We start from the raw sequence: 18,628 nt of genomic DNA on the forward strand, positions 1-18,628 counted from the left end.
GCGTGCGTGCGTGCGTGCGTGCGTGCGTGCACACACACACACACACACACAGATGATAATAATAAATGAAAACTTTAAGTTTTTCAAAGCACAGACATATGAAAGCCTTTGGGACATTCAAAGCAAGTACAGATGAATGGATACCACTGTTGTCAACACTGACAGTCCCACAAAGCAACGGAGGAAGCCAGAGGTCAAAGGAAGGCACTCAACTTGCCAGTCTCGGGCATTAGAGACAGACAACAGGACTTCCCTATTCCAAACAAGAAAGGAGTTCTGTTAAAGCAGAAAGCAAAATGCTGGAGGGAAGGAAAGGCAATTCCAGGTAAGAAAGTGGTTCTGAAAGAAAGTAATTTAGAAAGGGACCAGGAGCTTTGTGTAGATTACACAGAGTAAAATGGAAAGGGGAGGGGGCTTGAAATTTAGAATAAAAGTCCTCATTTTTCATATAAGGTACAATTATGGAGAATGGGAGGCTAATGTACAAGGTTCTGACACAGTCAAGCAACATAATGCCAGCGACCTTTTCTTCTTGTTCCTGGCAAGAGTTTACGAAGTTAGCAAAAGTTTAAATTTGCATAGACTGCATTATACGGCCTAGAAATAACCACTTGTCTAATGGAACACTCCGTAAACTGGCACACTTTTAAAGGCCCCGTTTATCTCGATGGCGCACTAATTAAAACCGTTCCTATTTAATTCCCCGCAGAGCAGTAGTGGCCTACAAACCAAAGCTGAATTTGTCCACTAAGACCGTTACTTCTGTCATTATGGTAGAGTTGGGAAGCTGTTCACCAAAGTATGCTATAATGAAATGACCCTACCGCAGCATAAATCAGAGCAGATAGGCTGGAAAGAGAACAGAAAGCACCGTGGTTAACCCATGACATGCTTTAGGAGGGATCAAAAAGAACAAAGGGAAAAGTGACCTAATTAGATCAACATTTCTTAAACTGCCTAGGACTACAATTCATAAACAGTTTTACTGTAACCTTAAGGAGGCTCTGTCACCCAGCACGCGCCCCTCATCCACTCGTCCCAACAGCCCAGTCCTTCCCATTCTCCACCTTCTCTGTGCTCCATCTGCCAACTAAGTTACATAATCACTTCTCAGTGCTTCTGTGTTACGGACGAAGTTGATGCCTACAGCAGGCTGATGTGAAGCAATGAAGACTTGTCCTGAATGGTGTCCACGGGCTCCTGCCAATCTACCAGGAGCAGGACCAAAACTAGGGTTTCTCAAGACAAAGAGGGAAAATAGGCTTAGCACAGCTTTTAGCTAAGCCTGACAGCCGGTTCTACAGACTGGGGGCTGCCAGCCTCAGCAGCCACGTGTTCAAGTGACAGCAAACAAACAGCTATTCCCTATTCTCTGTAGACTACGGAGTAGCCCGAAAGGCAGAGCCAACAAAGAGGGCTTCTGTAACTGGGCACTGAGTAGCATCGCGAGGTGTACTGAAGTACTTCCCGGGAAAAGACACAGCAAGATTATCTTGAGATGCAAACGGCGAGGCTCATTCTATTTCAGACTTAGGGGAAAGGGAAAACCCTGGCGATTCTTTGGTCCCAGGGTATGCACATGCTGTGAGGAACAGAACAGGAAGCAGCTGAAATATACTTTTAAGGGGTTCTAAAAGCAAGAGGAAGATGTACTCTGCAGAGAAGGTGATGCTGTGACTGCCAGACGTGGCTGAGCTGCTTGTCTACCATCAGAAGTCTGTAAGTAACGAATTCCTCTGCTTATAGGAACTCAACAGCAGAAAAGTAAACCGAGGCATGGAACCCAAGCCAAAATGGAGTCCCGAGTCCCTCTCCCCATACAAGCAAGAAGAACCCGTGGCAGTAGAGGTGGCATAGGCTATGCTGTAAATTGCCAACAGCTATCGGACACTAAAAAACAGGTTAGGGACTTCCTTCCCCAGAGCCCCGAGAGAGCGTGGCCTTCTAGCACGCTGATTTCAGTTCTTCCCTCTAGAACAGGAACATGGCTGATTTCTACTTTCATGAAACCCAGTTATTTTCAATTGGTTACCTCAGCCCTAGGAAGAGAAAACATTCCTGAGCAATGATTTATCCCTAAATTCTATCTTTTGTCATAGCCATTACCATCTAAAAATTAAATATCTGCTTTTTAAATGTCTTTCTACCTGAAGAATTCAAAGGAAAATACTCTTGTCTCTCTTGTTTATGTCCCCAACATGTGATAAATAAAGAAGCTCCTAAATATATCCTACTCAACCAGTAAACTATGCCTACTAAATACTTTTCAAGAGTAATACCTGGGATAAGGGAGATACCCAGGAACCAATGGGGATAACCTTAACTGTGACTCACAGCACTGGGGATATGGAACTGAAGAGGCCACCTCCTGTAGCCAGACAGGAACCGAGGTGAAGCCACCCACAAAACTTTCAACCCCAAATTTATCCTGTCTACAAGAAATGCAGGGTCAGGGGATGGGGCAGAGACTGAGAGAATGGTCAACCAATAACTGGCCCAACTTAAGACCCATCCCACGGGTAAGCACCAATTCCTAATGCTATTAATGATTTTCTGTTATGCTTGCAAACAGGAGCATGTTGTCTCCGCTGAGAGGCTCCACCTAGCAGCTGACACAGACTGATACTCATAGCCGAATATCGAATGGACCTTGGGGACTCTTATGGAAGAATATGAGGAATGATTTGGGGTCCTGAAGTAGATAAGAACTCCACATGAAGACCAACCGAGTCAACTAACCTAGACCCTTGGGGCTCAGAGACTGAACCACCAAACCAAAGAACATACATGGTCTAGGCCTCCCCACTCATATGTAACAGATAAATAGCTTGGCCTTCATGTGGGTCCCAGACAACTGGAATTCGAGCTTTCCCAAATGCTGTTGCCTGTTCATGGGATATGATCTACTTGCTGGACTGCTTTTTCTGGCCTCAATGGGAGAGGAAGCACCTGGCCTTAAAGAGACCAAGTTGCTAGGGGATATCCAGGGGCCCCCACACACTCAAGGGGAGGGGCAAATGGGGGAAGGATTTTGTGAGGGGGTAACCAAGAGGGGGGCAGTGACTGGGATGTAAAGCAGATAAGTACCAAAATAAAATTAACAACGAAAAAAGAAATAGGCCAACTTTATGATGTTTAAGATTTGGAACTGCCTTCCAGATTAGGGGAATGTCGAAGCCAAAGAGATTTCATTCTAATGTGACAGTTGGGTGCTTTGAGTACAGAAGAATCCTCCCCCATATTTAACTTATAAACTGTAAATGAATGATGGTCGTAAACTGAAACATGTCGGCCAGTGATCCTCAAGTTGTCTAAATCAGGAACAACCATGAGACGCTGAAGTCACCGGTCTTGGACTAGTACTTGGAAAGAACCTGTGAATTTATGAGCGGCACCAGTTGAGACCAGATTGTGTTTAAAGTTAGTAAGTATTTAAAGAGCTAAATGAGGATAATAACCAAAATAACTAGTTCTTACTACTGTCTTCATGTTCCATAAGACATATAAATCACAGAGTACTCAGAAATATCATAATTATTTACACAGAAACCTTGAAATTCTTTAATATATTGTTTCTCAAATTCTGAGTATCTATTTACACACACACACACACACACACACACACACACACACACACACACACAAAATTCGCCACACAGATCTGTTCTCCTTCATATGAAAAGGTTGTAAATTTGTATCAACTGGAGACAATCTGAATTTCTAAGGTATTTTTGGAAGTTGAAGGGAATGTAGGTTTTCCTGAAATAAAGTAACTTAACCTTTGAAGTCTTCTAGTAGCCACGTGACCTAGCCCTAGCCTGACTAGTATAAAATTAGCTGACTGTATGTGGATACCAAGCTCATTAGAAGAACACTGTGTCCCCAAGTCTATTACACATTTATATTATAGAAAAGGAGTGGAAGGTTTTCTTAAACTCTGCTAATTTTGTAACGTAACAAAAAGAATACATTAAATCTTTACCTGGAAATTGCTAACTAGAGCTGCTTACCCATTAGACAAAGACCCTAACCATAAAGGCCTATTCATACAGATAGATCCTTAAATTGTAATAGATTCCCTCATAGCTCATTTTCTACTTGTTAATTCATTCATACAGAAATGTGAAATATATTTCACTTAGCAATTAAAATTAGATGAAAAAAAAAAAACCTCACAACCTGAAGCATTCAGAGCTCTAGTAAGTGATTAGCACAGTAAAGGATTCTCAGTAGATTATAGTAAGTACATTTCTACCCACAACACAGAAAAAACAAAGCTAGAAACACATATAAGCAATCGTTGTGATTTCGCAAACTCAAACCCAGGAGAACCTTCGGCTAAATTTCTAGACTAAATATCGCTAAGTCATCAAATTATAACGGAAACTAGGTGCATCCTGTGATGTTGTGTCTCCCTCAAGGATCTCACACAAGGAGTAAGAAACGCTTCCGGGGAAGAACATGGTGACAACTGACTTAAGCAGATATTGAGGTCAAAACGACAACTTTGAAAAGAAAACTCTCAGAAGGCATATTCTGATAGCAAATGTGGGTGAGTTCACAGAACCAAATCTAATGTGATTTCATCTGGCCAGGCTGTCTTAAGATCAAATAATATGCCAACTCTTGCCCTTGTCAACTGCCACACCAATGGAGTTCTATCTTCACACAACTTTTAAAAAGAGGAAGAAAGGATTCATTTTATTATTAAACTTCTGATTGAGGGCAACATTGGAATAGTTAAGCAACTTAATAGAAATCTACACCCAAATCCCTTCTGTTCTAACTGCAATGCACTCCACTTCTTCCTTTGACCTCCCTGGCTAACAGTAAGACACTTCCTTACCAAAACACAACAACTTAGGTCTTCTTTGGTGCATGGCCACTAAAACTAGGTAAACTCCTGGGTGTGGAGGACACACCTTTTAACCCAGAACTTGAAGAGTATCAGGAAGGTGTGTCTATAGATTTGAGGCTAGCTTGGTCTACACAGTGAGTCCTGGATCCCAATCAAACAAACAAACACTCAGTAAAACAGGCTTAAAACATCAGGCTCTAAGATGTCTTTCAGTTCGGCAAATAGATTTGAAGTCTTCAAATAATAAACAACTTTATAATTTAATATCATTGAAAATTTTTAAGACAAATGGAGCAACAAGTGAATGTTTCTAGACCAGACATTGCATATAATCACTTGATAACCTACAAGTATAAAAAAAAAGGCTGCATGGCAAAGAAGAAAAAATATACCCACCACGAGGAACAAAATGAAGGAATACAGTGAGAATCCTAAGAATAAACTGAAAACCACACTTACTATATAAAATTAGTACTGCAGATAAGCATTCTATATCTTCATTAAAGATATCAGGGGAATACAGGGGCATTTTTTATCTAGCAACATGGCTGCCCTGGCGAGAGATTCAAAGACCTTCTAAGTTTCTGTGATGTGGCTGTAATGCCGACGACAGTGTGGTCCAGCGGAAACACAGACTGGGCTTTAGTACACAGTTTAATCCCGAACAAAGATGTCTTACTGTGGGGCAATCAGAGGATGATTTGCTAGAGTGAGTCAGAGATAGGATTTGTCCAGCTATTTAAGCGCAGGGCAGGGAGATTCAGTTGGAAGTTGAGTCAGTGTAGTGGAGTTGAGTTCTGAGCGGTTTAGTTGAGTGCGTACAGTGCACTGGAGTTGAGTTCATTCGCGAGTTCATGCAGCTCAGTGCAGGGCAGCAGAGGCAGATGTGGCCAGAGAATAAGAAGGAGCCAGGAGATTACAACAAGTAGCCAGAGTTAGTGCGAGTCCACGCAGAGCAATTCAGAGAGAAGCTGAGGGAAGCCAGACTGAATCAGTCAGCTTGGAGAGGCGTCTGAGCAAGAACAGCTGAGGTGAACCAGGCAGAGTTCAGAAAGAACTAGAAAGGTTCTCCTGCAGTAAGCAGGCGAGATGGCTTACATCTGACAAGTGAAAGTTAGATTTACAGGAAAACGGTTGCTTTCTTGAGGGGAAAGAGATTATAGAGAATTAGAATTCTTTGGAAAGTGGGAATCGCTGATAAGTCAGTGACAATGACATTAGACGATGTGCTGCGCTTAAAACACACATGCTCACACGGGCACACGTACAAGAGCACACACGTGGATACATACAGGCCAAGACGGAGCTGTAGATGTGTAACTGAGCTCTTAGCTTGGAAAACTGAGCCTTCATTAGGAAGTAAACAAACCTTTACTTAAACTGCTTCTGGAAATTCTGTTTCATCAGAGGATCATAGCTAGTTGAAGCCCAGCCTAGCCCATGATTCATAGTGAAGCTTTCTTTTGAATGACTTTTTTGAACCAAGAATTTTCACAAGCAAACAGAGATAAAATAATTTTGGTGACAGCATGAGCCAGTCCATTTCCTGCCAACGGTGACAAGTGACTCCGAAGGTGAGCTAGCAGTTGCTGATAGTTTTGCCTTTCTTTCCTTTTTGTCCTTCAGTGTTTCAAATACAGTGGCAATAGCAAAGAAGGAAAGATAGATAAGGGGATATGTTTTTAGGCACATGGAGTTTAAATTTCTATAAACCACACACATAAAGCGCTAAAGGAAACCTGTGAAGGAACATATGTCATAAGTAGATTAAGCAGTGATGTGGTTTCTTAAAGAATATTAAAAAAAAATCTTAATAAAGCATGGGGTATGGATTCTAGGACAACTCTCGTAAGGGAAGAGGCATAGCATAGATTTCTTTTCTACTCTAACGTCTACACTGCAAGTGGGGTCTGCATACCCAGAGGCACTGGGTCTGGAATGCCCTGCAGCAGCAGAGTACACCTGACTGGGCTGGAAGAGGTGCTCTCACACACACCTGCTGAACCAAGAGAAATGATAATAACCCATATATTCTTTCTCTGGGGTTATTAATTAGCCGATATTTACATGGTCTAGGGAACATGGTATTTAATAGTCTGAGTAATCTCCTGCCAGGTCTCTGTGACAGAGGGACCTGACAGGCTGTCTAAAGGCTTTAACAAGCAGGATCCTTTCTTCTGGATACAAAACTAACACTCGGGGAATGTGTCATTTTAAGTGAAATTGAATCGTAAGACGTGGTTTTTGTAAAACAATTTCCTATATTGAGCTTCGAAATATAAAAACACAATATGAAGGAGAGAAGAGTGACAGTGATGATTTTAAATATGTACATATATTTTTAAACATCAGGAAACTGCACTGTGGTCTTGGATTTCTATGAAAACACATGCATTTTTGTTTCAGGAAAAAAACATTCTGTGGTCAAGCTGTTTCCCCTAGGGATACGTCTTTCTATGAGATACGTAGCCTCCTGGTTTTGGACCCCACCATCATTACTGAAATGAGAGCCAGGTGGGCAGAACGATGAACCTGCTGCGTATGTGCAGGAGATCTGGCTGAGGGAACTTTTCAGCCAGCACAAGAATGAGAAATGAGACACAGGGAATGGCAAATAAACACAAAAAGTCCTCAGCAGGTGATCTGTAAGGGGAAACTGGATGAAAGGGACTGTCAAGGAGGTTTTAGGGCTGGATGACTCGGCAAATTAAAACTCAGACTTGGCTGTCAGTCAATCCTGGTCTTCCTCACTCACTTTTTTGGAAAAGTATTATTTACTGGAAAAGAAATGTAGTTTTATGAATGTCTACGTGATGATTTCTTGCCTTCCCCTGAAACTGGCTTTTTCCAAGTGAGGACTTGGAAGGAGCATCACCTCTTCTCCCAATAGCTCCATTCCACACAGCTCTGCACACCTCGCATGTCCCCAATCGACACGCCCAAGGCAAACACAGCCAGCATCAGACTGTCGGTGTCGCTTTGATCCATAAAATTTTGCATAACGATATTCAAAGGCACCTTTATTTAAACACATTTTTGCAAGTAAGCATATATTCTAAATGTAAGCCTCCCTAGTTTACCTAAAGACAGAGACACCTTCATCAGACACACACCTACATATTACAGAAGTTCAGTAATAGTAAAAACAACGGGCAAAAGGCCTTGGTCTATTTTTCGGCTGGTTGGTTCGTTGGTTGGTCAGTCGGTTGGGTTTTGGATACAGGGTATCTCTATGGAGTCCTGGCTGTCCTGGAACTCACAGTGTAGACCAGGTAGGCCTCTAACTCAGAGACCCACCTCCCTCTGCCTCCTGAGTGCTAGAATTAAAGGTGTAATTAAAGCACTGCCCTGCTTGGTTATTTTGTCTTAAATAAAAATTAATATATCCCTCTGAAAATGTTGTCCAGGCTCATTTCCATAAAATTCTTCCATCTACTCTTCTGAAGAAGGTTTTCTCAAAAGTAAAAATGTTATCATTTTGGTTGGTCGGTTGGTTGGTTGGGTTTTGGATACAGGGTTTGATGATTCAACGTTTTTGTTTCAAGGCAATGCATCTCACAACCAAGCTTAGCAACCATGCATTCAGAAGTTACTCACTTAAAATGAAGATCTTTGAAAGTAAAGTGGGTTTCCACAATTCCTGTCGTTTTCACTCTGGTTCTGAGAACATCCTGCTGGGTTGGGATGTAATTTGGTTGTGCTATTCTGTCCAAGTCATTCAGGTAGCTGCACATGACAAAAAAAAAAAAAAAAAAAAAAAAAAAAAAAAACAAAAACTTAGTGTTAATCGGAACAAGAGCCAAGAAAAGTTACTTAAAACAAAAACTACAATTTTTTTTAATTAGGCAATGTTCTAAAGTCTTCAAGGGTTTTTTATAAGCATATAAAAGAAAATGGGTTTAAGCTTTCATGTTGCATAGTTATTCAAAAATCTTTAGTGCACCTTTAAGTGCCTTAAGCTTTGTTTTTTAGGCACAGTGATTCAAAGGAGAGGGGCAGAGAATGTCTAAACTGAGTACTCAGAGCTTAGTCCTTAAAATTCTTCCTCGCCACCATGTTTGGGTCTGCACTCTCCCTCCTGTTGAAGATTTCACAGGTATTAAATGTGAATGCAGCAGCAAGAACCCTCACCAACGGCTGGAAGAATGCTGTTTCCTGCTAGCCTTACGTTTCACACAGGGAAACCTTCCTGCTCTTTAACTCCACAGCTCTACAAACATTGATCAGGGAGGCCCAGAGGCCCCCAGTACAATGCAGGCTTTTGTCAGTGGCTTTACTTGTCCATCACAGTGAGCAGACAAGACCCTGCTGTTAAGGGGGGTTTTGTCCCTACACACTTCACCTTAAGACATAGAAAAAGCAAGCTACACCAGTTCCTTCCTTGCTGGCTAGCATTCAAGTCACAGAAAGCGCTACACAGGCTCCTGGGAGAAAAAAGGCATCGCTGGTGTTGTGAACCCTATGAATCAGGAGTCCCAGCTGCCTGGCAGGACGGTCCCATCTTTCACTGGTGGTACCACCACCATCGACGCAACCAACTGCCATCTGAGTTGATTTGAGACTTGCTCCAGTTAGAAATCCAGTTAAAAACCTTTGTCTTGGGAAGTTGCAGGTGCCCAAGTATAGTTATTAAATTGATTACATCAAGTGTAACTGTGGGCTGTTTCACATGCATCCCCATTCCCAGATAACAACTCAGAAGCTTAGAGTTTAAAAACGTGTAGGCCATAATCTAGGCGTGTTCCCTGACCAGCTCATAGCTTCAAAAACCCTTTTATTTTATTGTATGTCTGTCACATGGCTGGTTTCCTCTCATCAGTTTCATACATCCTAACTTCTCCTCAGAGTCCAGGAGGCGAATCATCCTCCAGACTATCTCCCAGAGTTCCAGTCTCTCAACCAGAACTCCCACCTTCCACTTCCTGTCTCTGGCTAACAGGCCATCAGCTTTTTATTGGCAGTTAATGATTCCAAATCCTACTCAAGACATCATCCTCACAATCAAGGTCCTTTCTAAATATGTATGTGTGTCTCCTCAGAGGCAGCAGCTACTCTGAACCTTAATCAGAGAAGCTTCTCTTCACAGTGAATGGTAATGACTGTTGAGCCTCGTGGATGGCCATGGTGATGAGGAGAAGTGATGGTTGAGGGCTCAAGCCTCAGGATGACATTTACACGACCCTTTCCAAGGCAATGAAAACTCGGCAGAAGCAGGTGCAGCAAGAGCATCCGAGCTCCACACGCGCTCTGAAGAATGCAGAGGGCTTTTGGATTCCAGTGACATTATTGCTAGCATACTCAAGACAGGGATAGCCCTACTCTGTAATCTTCCAATCAGCAATGACATATGCACGAGGCTTTTTGAAAACATGGGTTAATAACAGCATTGCTATCACAAACACGTGAATAAGACAGAGACAGCACTCAGATACTGACACTCAAAGCCTGAGTAGTATAAGAATGTGCCAGGCGATTCTCCTGCACGAGTGGCCGGGAGACGGAACTGGGTCTGGTGTGATCTTCATGATAGTTGAGTTCTGAACCTGTGGCTACTTACTACGCTGCGGAATCGTTCAGCTGGTACTCCCGGGATCTGTTGAAGCAGGCTTGCACACCGCTGTCCTTCCACAGTCTCTTTATGACGCCGGCGAGCTCCGCGGTCATAAAGCCTTCCTCTGCGGCCCCAGCAAGCACGAAGAGTTGGCGAGCATCATCCTGCACATTTCACGAGATGAGAGATGGTACTGATGAAGAGGTAAGCAGAAACTCCTGCACGGTTTTTATAGAAGTGACACAGATTTTCTTTCTCTAAAGCACTGCTTGAAAAACTGATCTATGCAATGTGTATGTACATGTGTGCATATATGAGTATATTCAAATATATGCTCAGATATTATAGGTATAATAACATATATGTGTATGTATTAATAATCAGTGAGGAAGTGTTTGCTAACCAGATACAGTGGAGGAAATCAGAACAGCTTTGGAGTAGATATACCCACAGTGAATGTAAGGGACAACACACACACACACACACACACACACACACACACACACACACACACACACACATTTCTAAACAAAAGACAACTATATATGAGGTTAGTTCGGCTCTGCTTCAGTGATGAAGGGCTAACAGTTAGTGAACCACAAGTGATCCACCACATTCAGTCACTGACGTCTAAGTGAAACAAAAGAAGAACCTCTCGACTGGTTATCTTGTCTTCCATAACCCTGCTTTTACAAATAGGAAGCAGGAATCTGGTGGAAGGAGCTTCTACTTCCTGTACGCCTTATTCATGTAGAGGCTTCAATGTCTGGGGTGTGGGTTAGCATAATCCTGACTAAGACCAGACACATGTGTAAGCTCTCAGATCTGAATGTGGGTAGCAATCACCATCCTGGAAGCATAGTGGAGACCCTAGGTAGAAATGATCTAAAGCAAAGCCAACAAAACCAAGGTGCCATAAGGCACTTTGTAGCTTGAGATGTATGGTGGGGGATAAGCCATTATTATTCCCCAGGGGTGTCCTTCCAAACTACAGCCGGTTCTCTGATCTTCAGGTTGAAGGGATCCAAATAGTTAAGAATGCACTGGAGAGGTACAGAAGTATTTATCATTTTGTTATTCTATGTACAGTACTGAATAAACTCTACTATGCTCTGATCAGACTATTTTTTAACAATAATCTAGAAAGTATTTGAAGTACACATGGAGATTGCATGTAAATATACCTTTTGGGTTTTTAAAATAGGTTTTTACTACACATCCCAGGCTAGCCTTGAACCTGTGATCCTCCTGCCTCAGTGCCGAGTGCTGAGATTACAGGAGGGCAGGATCCCACTTGGAAGCCATGCTATAAATAAGCTTGATCATCTTTGGATTGTGGTGTTTGCTGAGTGTTCTTGGACTACCTGCCTGCCACTCCTGGGCTAACGGTGTACTGTAGTGGAGTGTTACAGACTGATGAAAATATGGCGGAGTATGCAGCAGAGAAGTGTCCCAGGGCATGCTGGCAGAGCGGACCAATTGATGGTATGAATTCATCCTGCTGCTAATTCGTGAAACATTTTCTTTTCAGCTGGAACTCCTCATGGAAACTAATTAAGTCTCTCAGCATGGGAACGCATTATTCAAGCATATGTTTCCCTCTTTAGTAAACCACAAGAGAGATACATGCAAGCCAGCAACACGTGCGAATCCTTAGCAAACCAGCGTACCATGGGCTGTGGCCACTCTTAGCACGATTAGCCTAGTTCCAGCAATAAGGTCACCTACCTCACACATACACACACACACACACACACACACACACACACACACACACACACACACTCACTCACACACACACACACACTCTCTCTCTCTCTCTCTCTCTCACACACACACACACACACACACACTCTCACACCTGCCATTTTTATTTACTAAACACACAGAAAACATAATTTCGTTTAAAAGAATACCTAAGTAGTGTTTTAAAAATGTACTTTGTCGTGTAACCTTTTGTCGCTTTTAGTAAAGTTTTTGGCAGAAGAGATGAAGACCCTCCATTCTGGGTCACCTGAACAGACCCTTTTCTTTCCTGATGTCCTGGAGCACACCCCAAAGAAAACACAGAAGGAATTTTGGATGCTGTATTTATAAACTGCAGTTCCCAAGGCATTCACATATCTGTTCCTTTTTTAGACTGCACACGTAAGAGAGAGACCATGTGACCTTTTTCTCTCTGTGTCTGCCTTATTTGACTTAGCACAATGTCCTCCTGATTACCATGAAATATTGGTCAAACTTGCACAGAGAGAAAACTAAACAATGCCAACCTGGAGCAGGGGAAGTGGACAGAGAAGCAGGAAGTCTGGTTCAGAAGAAAGAAACCAAAGGACAGGCCGAAATGATTGCACGGAACTAATGCCGGACACCAAAACTAATCACAGTTGACTTTTTATAGTAATTAAGTTTATTTTAGCCACTTTCCTAACTCAAAAATGTAAAGTATGAGAAGATGGACATGTTAATTTGAATTATTGTAGTAACTATATTGCTATCCCGTAGATCTCATATAACATCGAATTATAAACCTCAAAACTCTACAGTAAAATTGACTTTAAAAGAGTCTCTTCCTCACAAAATGTAAATTAACTGGAATTAACTGGAAACTTGGCACAGTGTGATACTGTACAGCTGTAATCCTGGTACTCAGGATGCCTGGGAGCCTGACATTGGCTCATCTCAAGTTCTAGGCCAGCCTGGGCTACACAGTGAATGCAAAGTCAGCGTCAATCACAGTGAAACCCTGCCACAGGAAAACCAGATGGGAATATTTACCTCCCGGTTACTGCTGGACATTTAGCCGTCATCTAATCATCTACCGATGAGACTGAAGTAATAAATTTGAGCATAAAGCATTATAGAAAGCTTCCTATCTCACTTTGTGTTTTAAACAACACAAGGCAACTTGTCTCAAATATGATGGCCAGTCACCCAGGCATATAAATCATTAAATCAACAATCAGTAAGCTCTTCTTGTCTAAAAGTTAAAACTGTAGGACTTTGCAAAAAGTTTCAAACACAAAACTCCTTGAAAGCATCTAGAAATGTCAACAGAAACATATAACAGTAAAGGTGAAAGGGACAGAGACCATGCAAGACAGGAGTGGGCTGTGGTTAGTGAAATGGTTTACAGGATGCACACCACGGTGTTAAATGCAAAGGGCTAGAGGGCTTGGCTCAAAGTTAGACTTATTTCAATCTCCAGCCTACCTACTACCAAAACCTCTCTGTAAGCACCATGTGGTTCACAGACCATACGTACATACATACATTATAAATACATACATACACATATACACATACACAATATACATATACATGCACACTTATATATACATACATGCATGCATACACACACACACACACACACACACACACACACACACACACACACACACACACACACACACGGTTCAGAGGCCAGGATGGGGAAGATATTGAAGGAACAGGACGGCAGGCTTTTGCAATGTTCGGGATTTCAAAGGCAAGAAAGAGTATACTTTCTGTTGGGCACAGAGCAGAAACAGTGCATCTTCAGGGCCCAGTGCATCAGGATTCAATCTAAAAGCACAAACACTTTTTAATAGTCAAAGCAATCTAAAATGTGAGAACCCCAGGGGAGGCTTTTAAAGCAACAGCTAGATAACTAATCAGGACACAGAAGAAACAACTTCCAGATGAAAGTATTCTTTGCATAGGAAGCATCAAAAGGCTCTTCTGAAACGCAAGGTAAACAAGAGGGAAAACTAGAATAAAAATAGTGACACCTCTGAACTGAAGCTGTAAGGATAATTTTCTGTTACGAGGACTGATATACGTTTCTGGAAATCACATATAATGATGGTTACTGTTGTGTTAAACCTACCACATTCCTACAGATCCGGCACTATTTAGGTATATGGCAACGAAGTTCTCAAGAACTTTAACTGGGAAAGAAAGAAATTTTGTGGGTTTGCCACTCTGTGGCTCAATGGCAACCTTAGATGACGAAGGCTTGCTTTAAGAAGAATGAAATTTGATAGAAGTAAAGGGCTTCTCCAGGCAGAGATGGAGACCTGGGATAGGAGAGCCGCCCAAGAATCGATGGGGTGTCCTTAGCTGTGACTCACATTATTTGGAGGCTGGGCAGGAACCCTGGTGAAGCAATAGGGACAACAACTCACCCACAAAACTTCTGACCCAAAACTTATCATTATAAGAAATGCAGAGACTGGAGAGGGAGCAGAGACTGAGGAAACAGCCAGTCGATAAGTACCAACCCCTAACACTATTAATGAAACTATATTATGCTTGCAGACAGGAGTCTAGCACGGCTATGCTAAGAGACCCTACCCAGCAGCTGAGCATCACCTAACAGCCAAACATTGGATGGAGCTTGGAGTCTCTTATGGAAGAATAGGAGGAAGGATTGCAGCCCCTAACGGGATATGAACTCCACAGGAAGACCAACAGTCACCTAACTTGGATCCCTGGGGCTGTCAGAGGCTGAACCACCAACCAAAGAACACACACAGGGTGGACCTAAGCCTCCCTGCATATATGTAGCAGACGTGCAGCTTGGTCTTCCTGTGGGTCCTGAATAACTGGGACAGAGGCTCTCCCAAAAGCTGTTGCCCCTGTGTGGGGCATGTTCTTCTACCTGGGCTGCCTTGTCTGGCCTCAGTGAGAGAGGAAGCTCCTATCCTCACAGAGACTTGAGTGCTGGGGTGCAGGGGGTAGAAACCCGAGGAGCCCCCACCTGCTGAGATGAGAGGGGGAGGGGAATGGGGGAGGCCTGGGGGAGGTGTGACCAGGATGTAAAGTGAGTAAGTAAGAACAGTAGATAAATCAGTAAGCAAGCAAGAAACTGTAGCACGCTTTCTCTATAATCAAAAGCAAACATGACTTGAGGCAAGGCAATAGTCAAGTTTCTTTCCCCGTAATATTATTTACGGGACGGAGGGTAAAGCCTAAAAGTAAAAATAGTCTAGGTGAGTTTTAACTGCATTGGAGGTTGTAAAAAACGTTTACTAAATTTCAGTGAATTGATCAGGAATCATAAGCGTCACAGTATTAAGAAATTACTGGTAGTTGCATTATCAAAAATGTAACTTTACATATGTTTATAATAATACATATGTGTTAAAGTTAATGAAAATAAAAAATACTGACATTTATGTTTCTCGTTGGGGCAATGAAAAGTCCAGAGAGACACAGAAACACATGACAATCGAAGGTGACCTGAGGCAGTGAAGTAGTCTACGCTGGAGGGACACATGACATTGGAGGGACACATGGCACTGGAGGCACACATGACACTGGAGGGATACATGGCACTGGAGGGACACATGACACATGCACTGGAGGCACACATGACACTGGAGGGATACATGGCACTGGAGGCACACATGACACTGGAGGGACACATGACACTGGAGGGACACATGGCACTGGAGGCACACATGGCACTGGAGGCACACATGGCACTGGAGGCACACATGGCACTGGAGGCACACATGGCACTGGAGGCACACATGGCACTGGAGGCACACATGACACTTCAAAGCTCAGTGTCACTGTGCTGTTTGCATCACTATCTCTCAGGATGTGGACAAAATAAAACCAAGGGCTCCTCACCTCTCTCCGCTAACGTCAAGTGGAATACTACTGTAAAGGCCTCACCTCTCTCCGCTAACGTCAAGTGGAATACTACTGTAAAGGCCTCAGATGCTCCTCTAGCGGGCCCAGCAGGTGTAAACGCCTGGGGACATTTTGAAGAAATGAGATTTGGAAAGAACAGAAATTACCAGCTATTAAAAACCTACAGTATGTAGAACAGTCTGGATTTAATACAAGCCAAGTGGATAAAAATACCAACGTAAACTTATATGATCAGAGCAGTAAGATAAATCAGTACGGAAGGATGTGGTTATTCCGAAAACACTGATGGGTGATAAGGTATACACTGGGAGGTACGGATATGGCTGATTAAGTTCATCCGGTGGAATATTTCAGAGGCTACAGAACAAACGAAGGTTCAAGTACTGACCTTTAAAGTAGCATAAATATCTGTTAAATCTTTTACTGACTGAAGATGTTCAAAATTTAAACATAATGACAACAACAGCATAGGGAATTTTAATAAAGAAAAATACCTAAAATAAGGTGAAGGATAATAAACAAAATATAAGAAAAACTACTACTGGGACAAAAGCCGAATGCATGTGCATTTATAAAGCAGCAAGCAGGAAATTAAAACAGAAAGACCCCAGCGGGTAAGCAAACCCAGGCCACAAGCAGATAATAAAAACATAGACAGTAATGGTATGGAATGCCATTCAAGGGAAAGAATTCACGTTATATTGAGCTAAGACTCACTAACCACAGATCAGAACGTTCCCTTAACTCTGGCTGCCTCAAGTAAGAAGAAAACACATACTCAGACTGCTGCCAAAGAGAATTGCTAAATATTCCATAACACCAATCCTGCAAGTCAGGCAGATAGAGATAAACCAACTAACAAGCAGCTGAAAACACTCAAAGTGTCCGAAGAGAGAAATGACCATCTCCTAGGGGCAAGGTGAGGCAGGTCAGGAAAGAGCACCAGTAGACTGGAGCTCTGGGCTTCTTCACAGTACAAGGTAGCTTCCAAAGAATGAGAAACAAGTCTTGGCTTTGGATGTGCTGCCAAATCCTAATAGAAAAATAAAGCTCGGTGACATAGAAATCATAATTTTCAAGCTATTTTAGTAAATATATTCTCTGCCAATTGCTACGAACCCATAAAATCGTGCTTCCTGGCTGTCCTCATTCTGGGCATGTTACTGCAGACCAGCCCACTGTCATAACGTGAGACCAGGGCCTACCGTGTGCTCAGTCCCACACCACGCTTCCTACCACACAAAAACCTGAATTGCCAATATTTTAGTATTCACGGATGGGCCAACCTGCTCTGAGAATGCTTTAAAGAGCCAGTAGCCATAAATTGGAGTGTACCACACCAACCTTGGAAATAATTTTGATTCTTTCTCAATTAATGCAGGCTATGGCCATGCATCCTCATCATGCCTGATTCATTTGTTGGCCAGCTCCAGAACAAACACATACAGGCGATCCTGAATGACTCAGAGGTTGCAGTTATGCATTTATTCATTGGCATGTATATGTAACAATGGTCAAAAATGAGGCCTGAAATCCAGGGAGCGAAAGGGAAGTAGGGAAGGGGGGAATGATGTAATTATATGTTAATTATTTTTAACTACAAAGGACACAGTCGCAACAAAAACAAGTAGGTTTTTTAGTCTTTGTTTACAAATTCTGAAGTCCATTTGGAACAGAAATGCTTACTGGTCTTGATATTTTGTTAAAGGAACAAGGCAAGTGAGTCAAAACCTATTAGGTACCAATTCATCTGTGATGCAATATAAACGAACACACTGTGATTCTGTCAACAATAATTGTCCAACTATTGATAATAAAGTCAACAGAGTTTATTGAGCATCTATTATGGCCAAGGGATATTATAAACAAGATTGTTTTCTTTTAAAAATCCTATGTGGTAGATGTTCCTTTTTTTTTTTTTTTTTTTTTTAGTCCTTATAATTAAACATGATTAGACACACTGAGTCACATACTTAGGGCCAGGTCTGGGAAAAACAAAAGTATATCAGTGGGGAGAGGTGGGGAGGTGTCTCTAAGCACACCCAATTTAATATAAAGGTAGTATTTTCAAGTCATCAGAAATGGGCTGGAGCATTATAGAAAATAATACGAGTTAAAATTTGAGAAGATGGGTCCATTGTGCCTGTACACAGCATGAGGATTTGGTTCGGGTCCCTCTCACCCATTTTAGGAGCCAAGCATAGCTTTGTGCCTTTCTAGGTACATCTCACAGTTTGGGGAAGACGGAGACAGGAGGCTGAATTACTGAGCGCCAGGTTCAGGGTGAGACCCTGTCCCAAAAAAATAAGGTGGAGTGCAACTGAAGAAGACAAAAGAGGATGCTAACCTCGGTCTTCCCAACCACACACACAAACGCACAGGAACACACCCAAATGCAAACACACGCTTACAAAGTTCACAATAGTCTTGGCTAGACAATGAGTTTGATGCCATTGTGGGAAACCTGAGACCTTGAAGCAACAGGAAGAATGCTAATCACAGTAACTGGGAATATTCTCTTTATATTAAGACCAAGAGAAAAATGTCAGAATTCATGCAAAAAAATAAATAAATAA

At 42.3% G+C, this 18,628-nt stretch overlaps 1 protein-coding gene across 1 annotated transcript in view; it reads right to left on the minus strand.

Annotated features, from left to right (window-relative positions):
- Positions 1-18,628, minus strand: part of Gnai1 (G protein subunit alpha i1) — an 82,219-nt gene that overhangs the window by 8,591 nt on the left and 55,000 nt on the right. The window contains exons 4-5 of the mRNA XM_032907058.1: positions 10,416-10,573; positions 8,456-8,584 (exon numbers count right to left, since the gene is read on the minus strand). Of these exons, the coding sequence (XP_032762949.1) occupies positions 8,456-8,584; positions 10,416-10,573 (287 nt within the window). The remainder of the gene's footprint in view (positions 1-8,455; positions 8,585-10,415; positions 10,574-18,628) is intronic.

The sequence above is a fragment of the Rattus rattus genome, chromosome 6 (assembly GCF_011064425.1).
Source record: "Rattus rattus isolate New Zealand chromosome 6, Rrattus_CSIRO_v1, whole genome shotgun sequence".
NCBI classification, from domain to species: Eukaryota; Metazoa; Chordata; class Mammalia; order Rodentia; family Muridae; genus Rattus; species Rattus rattus.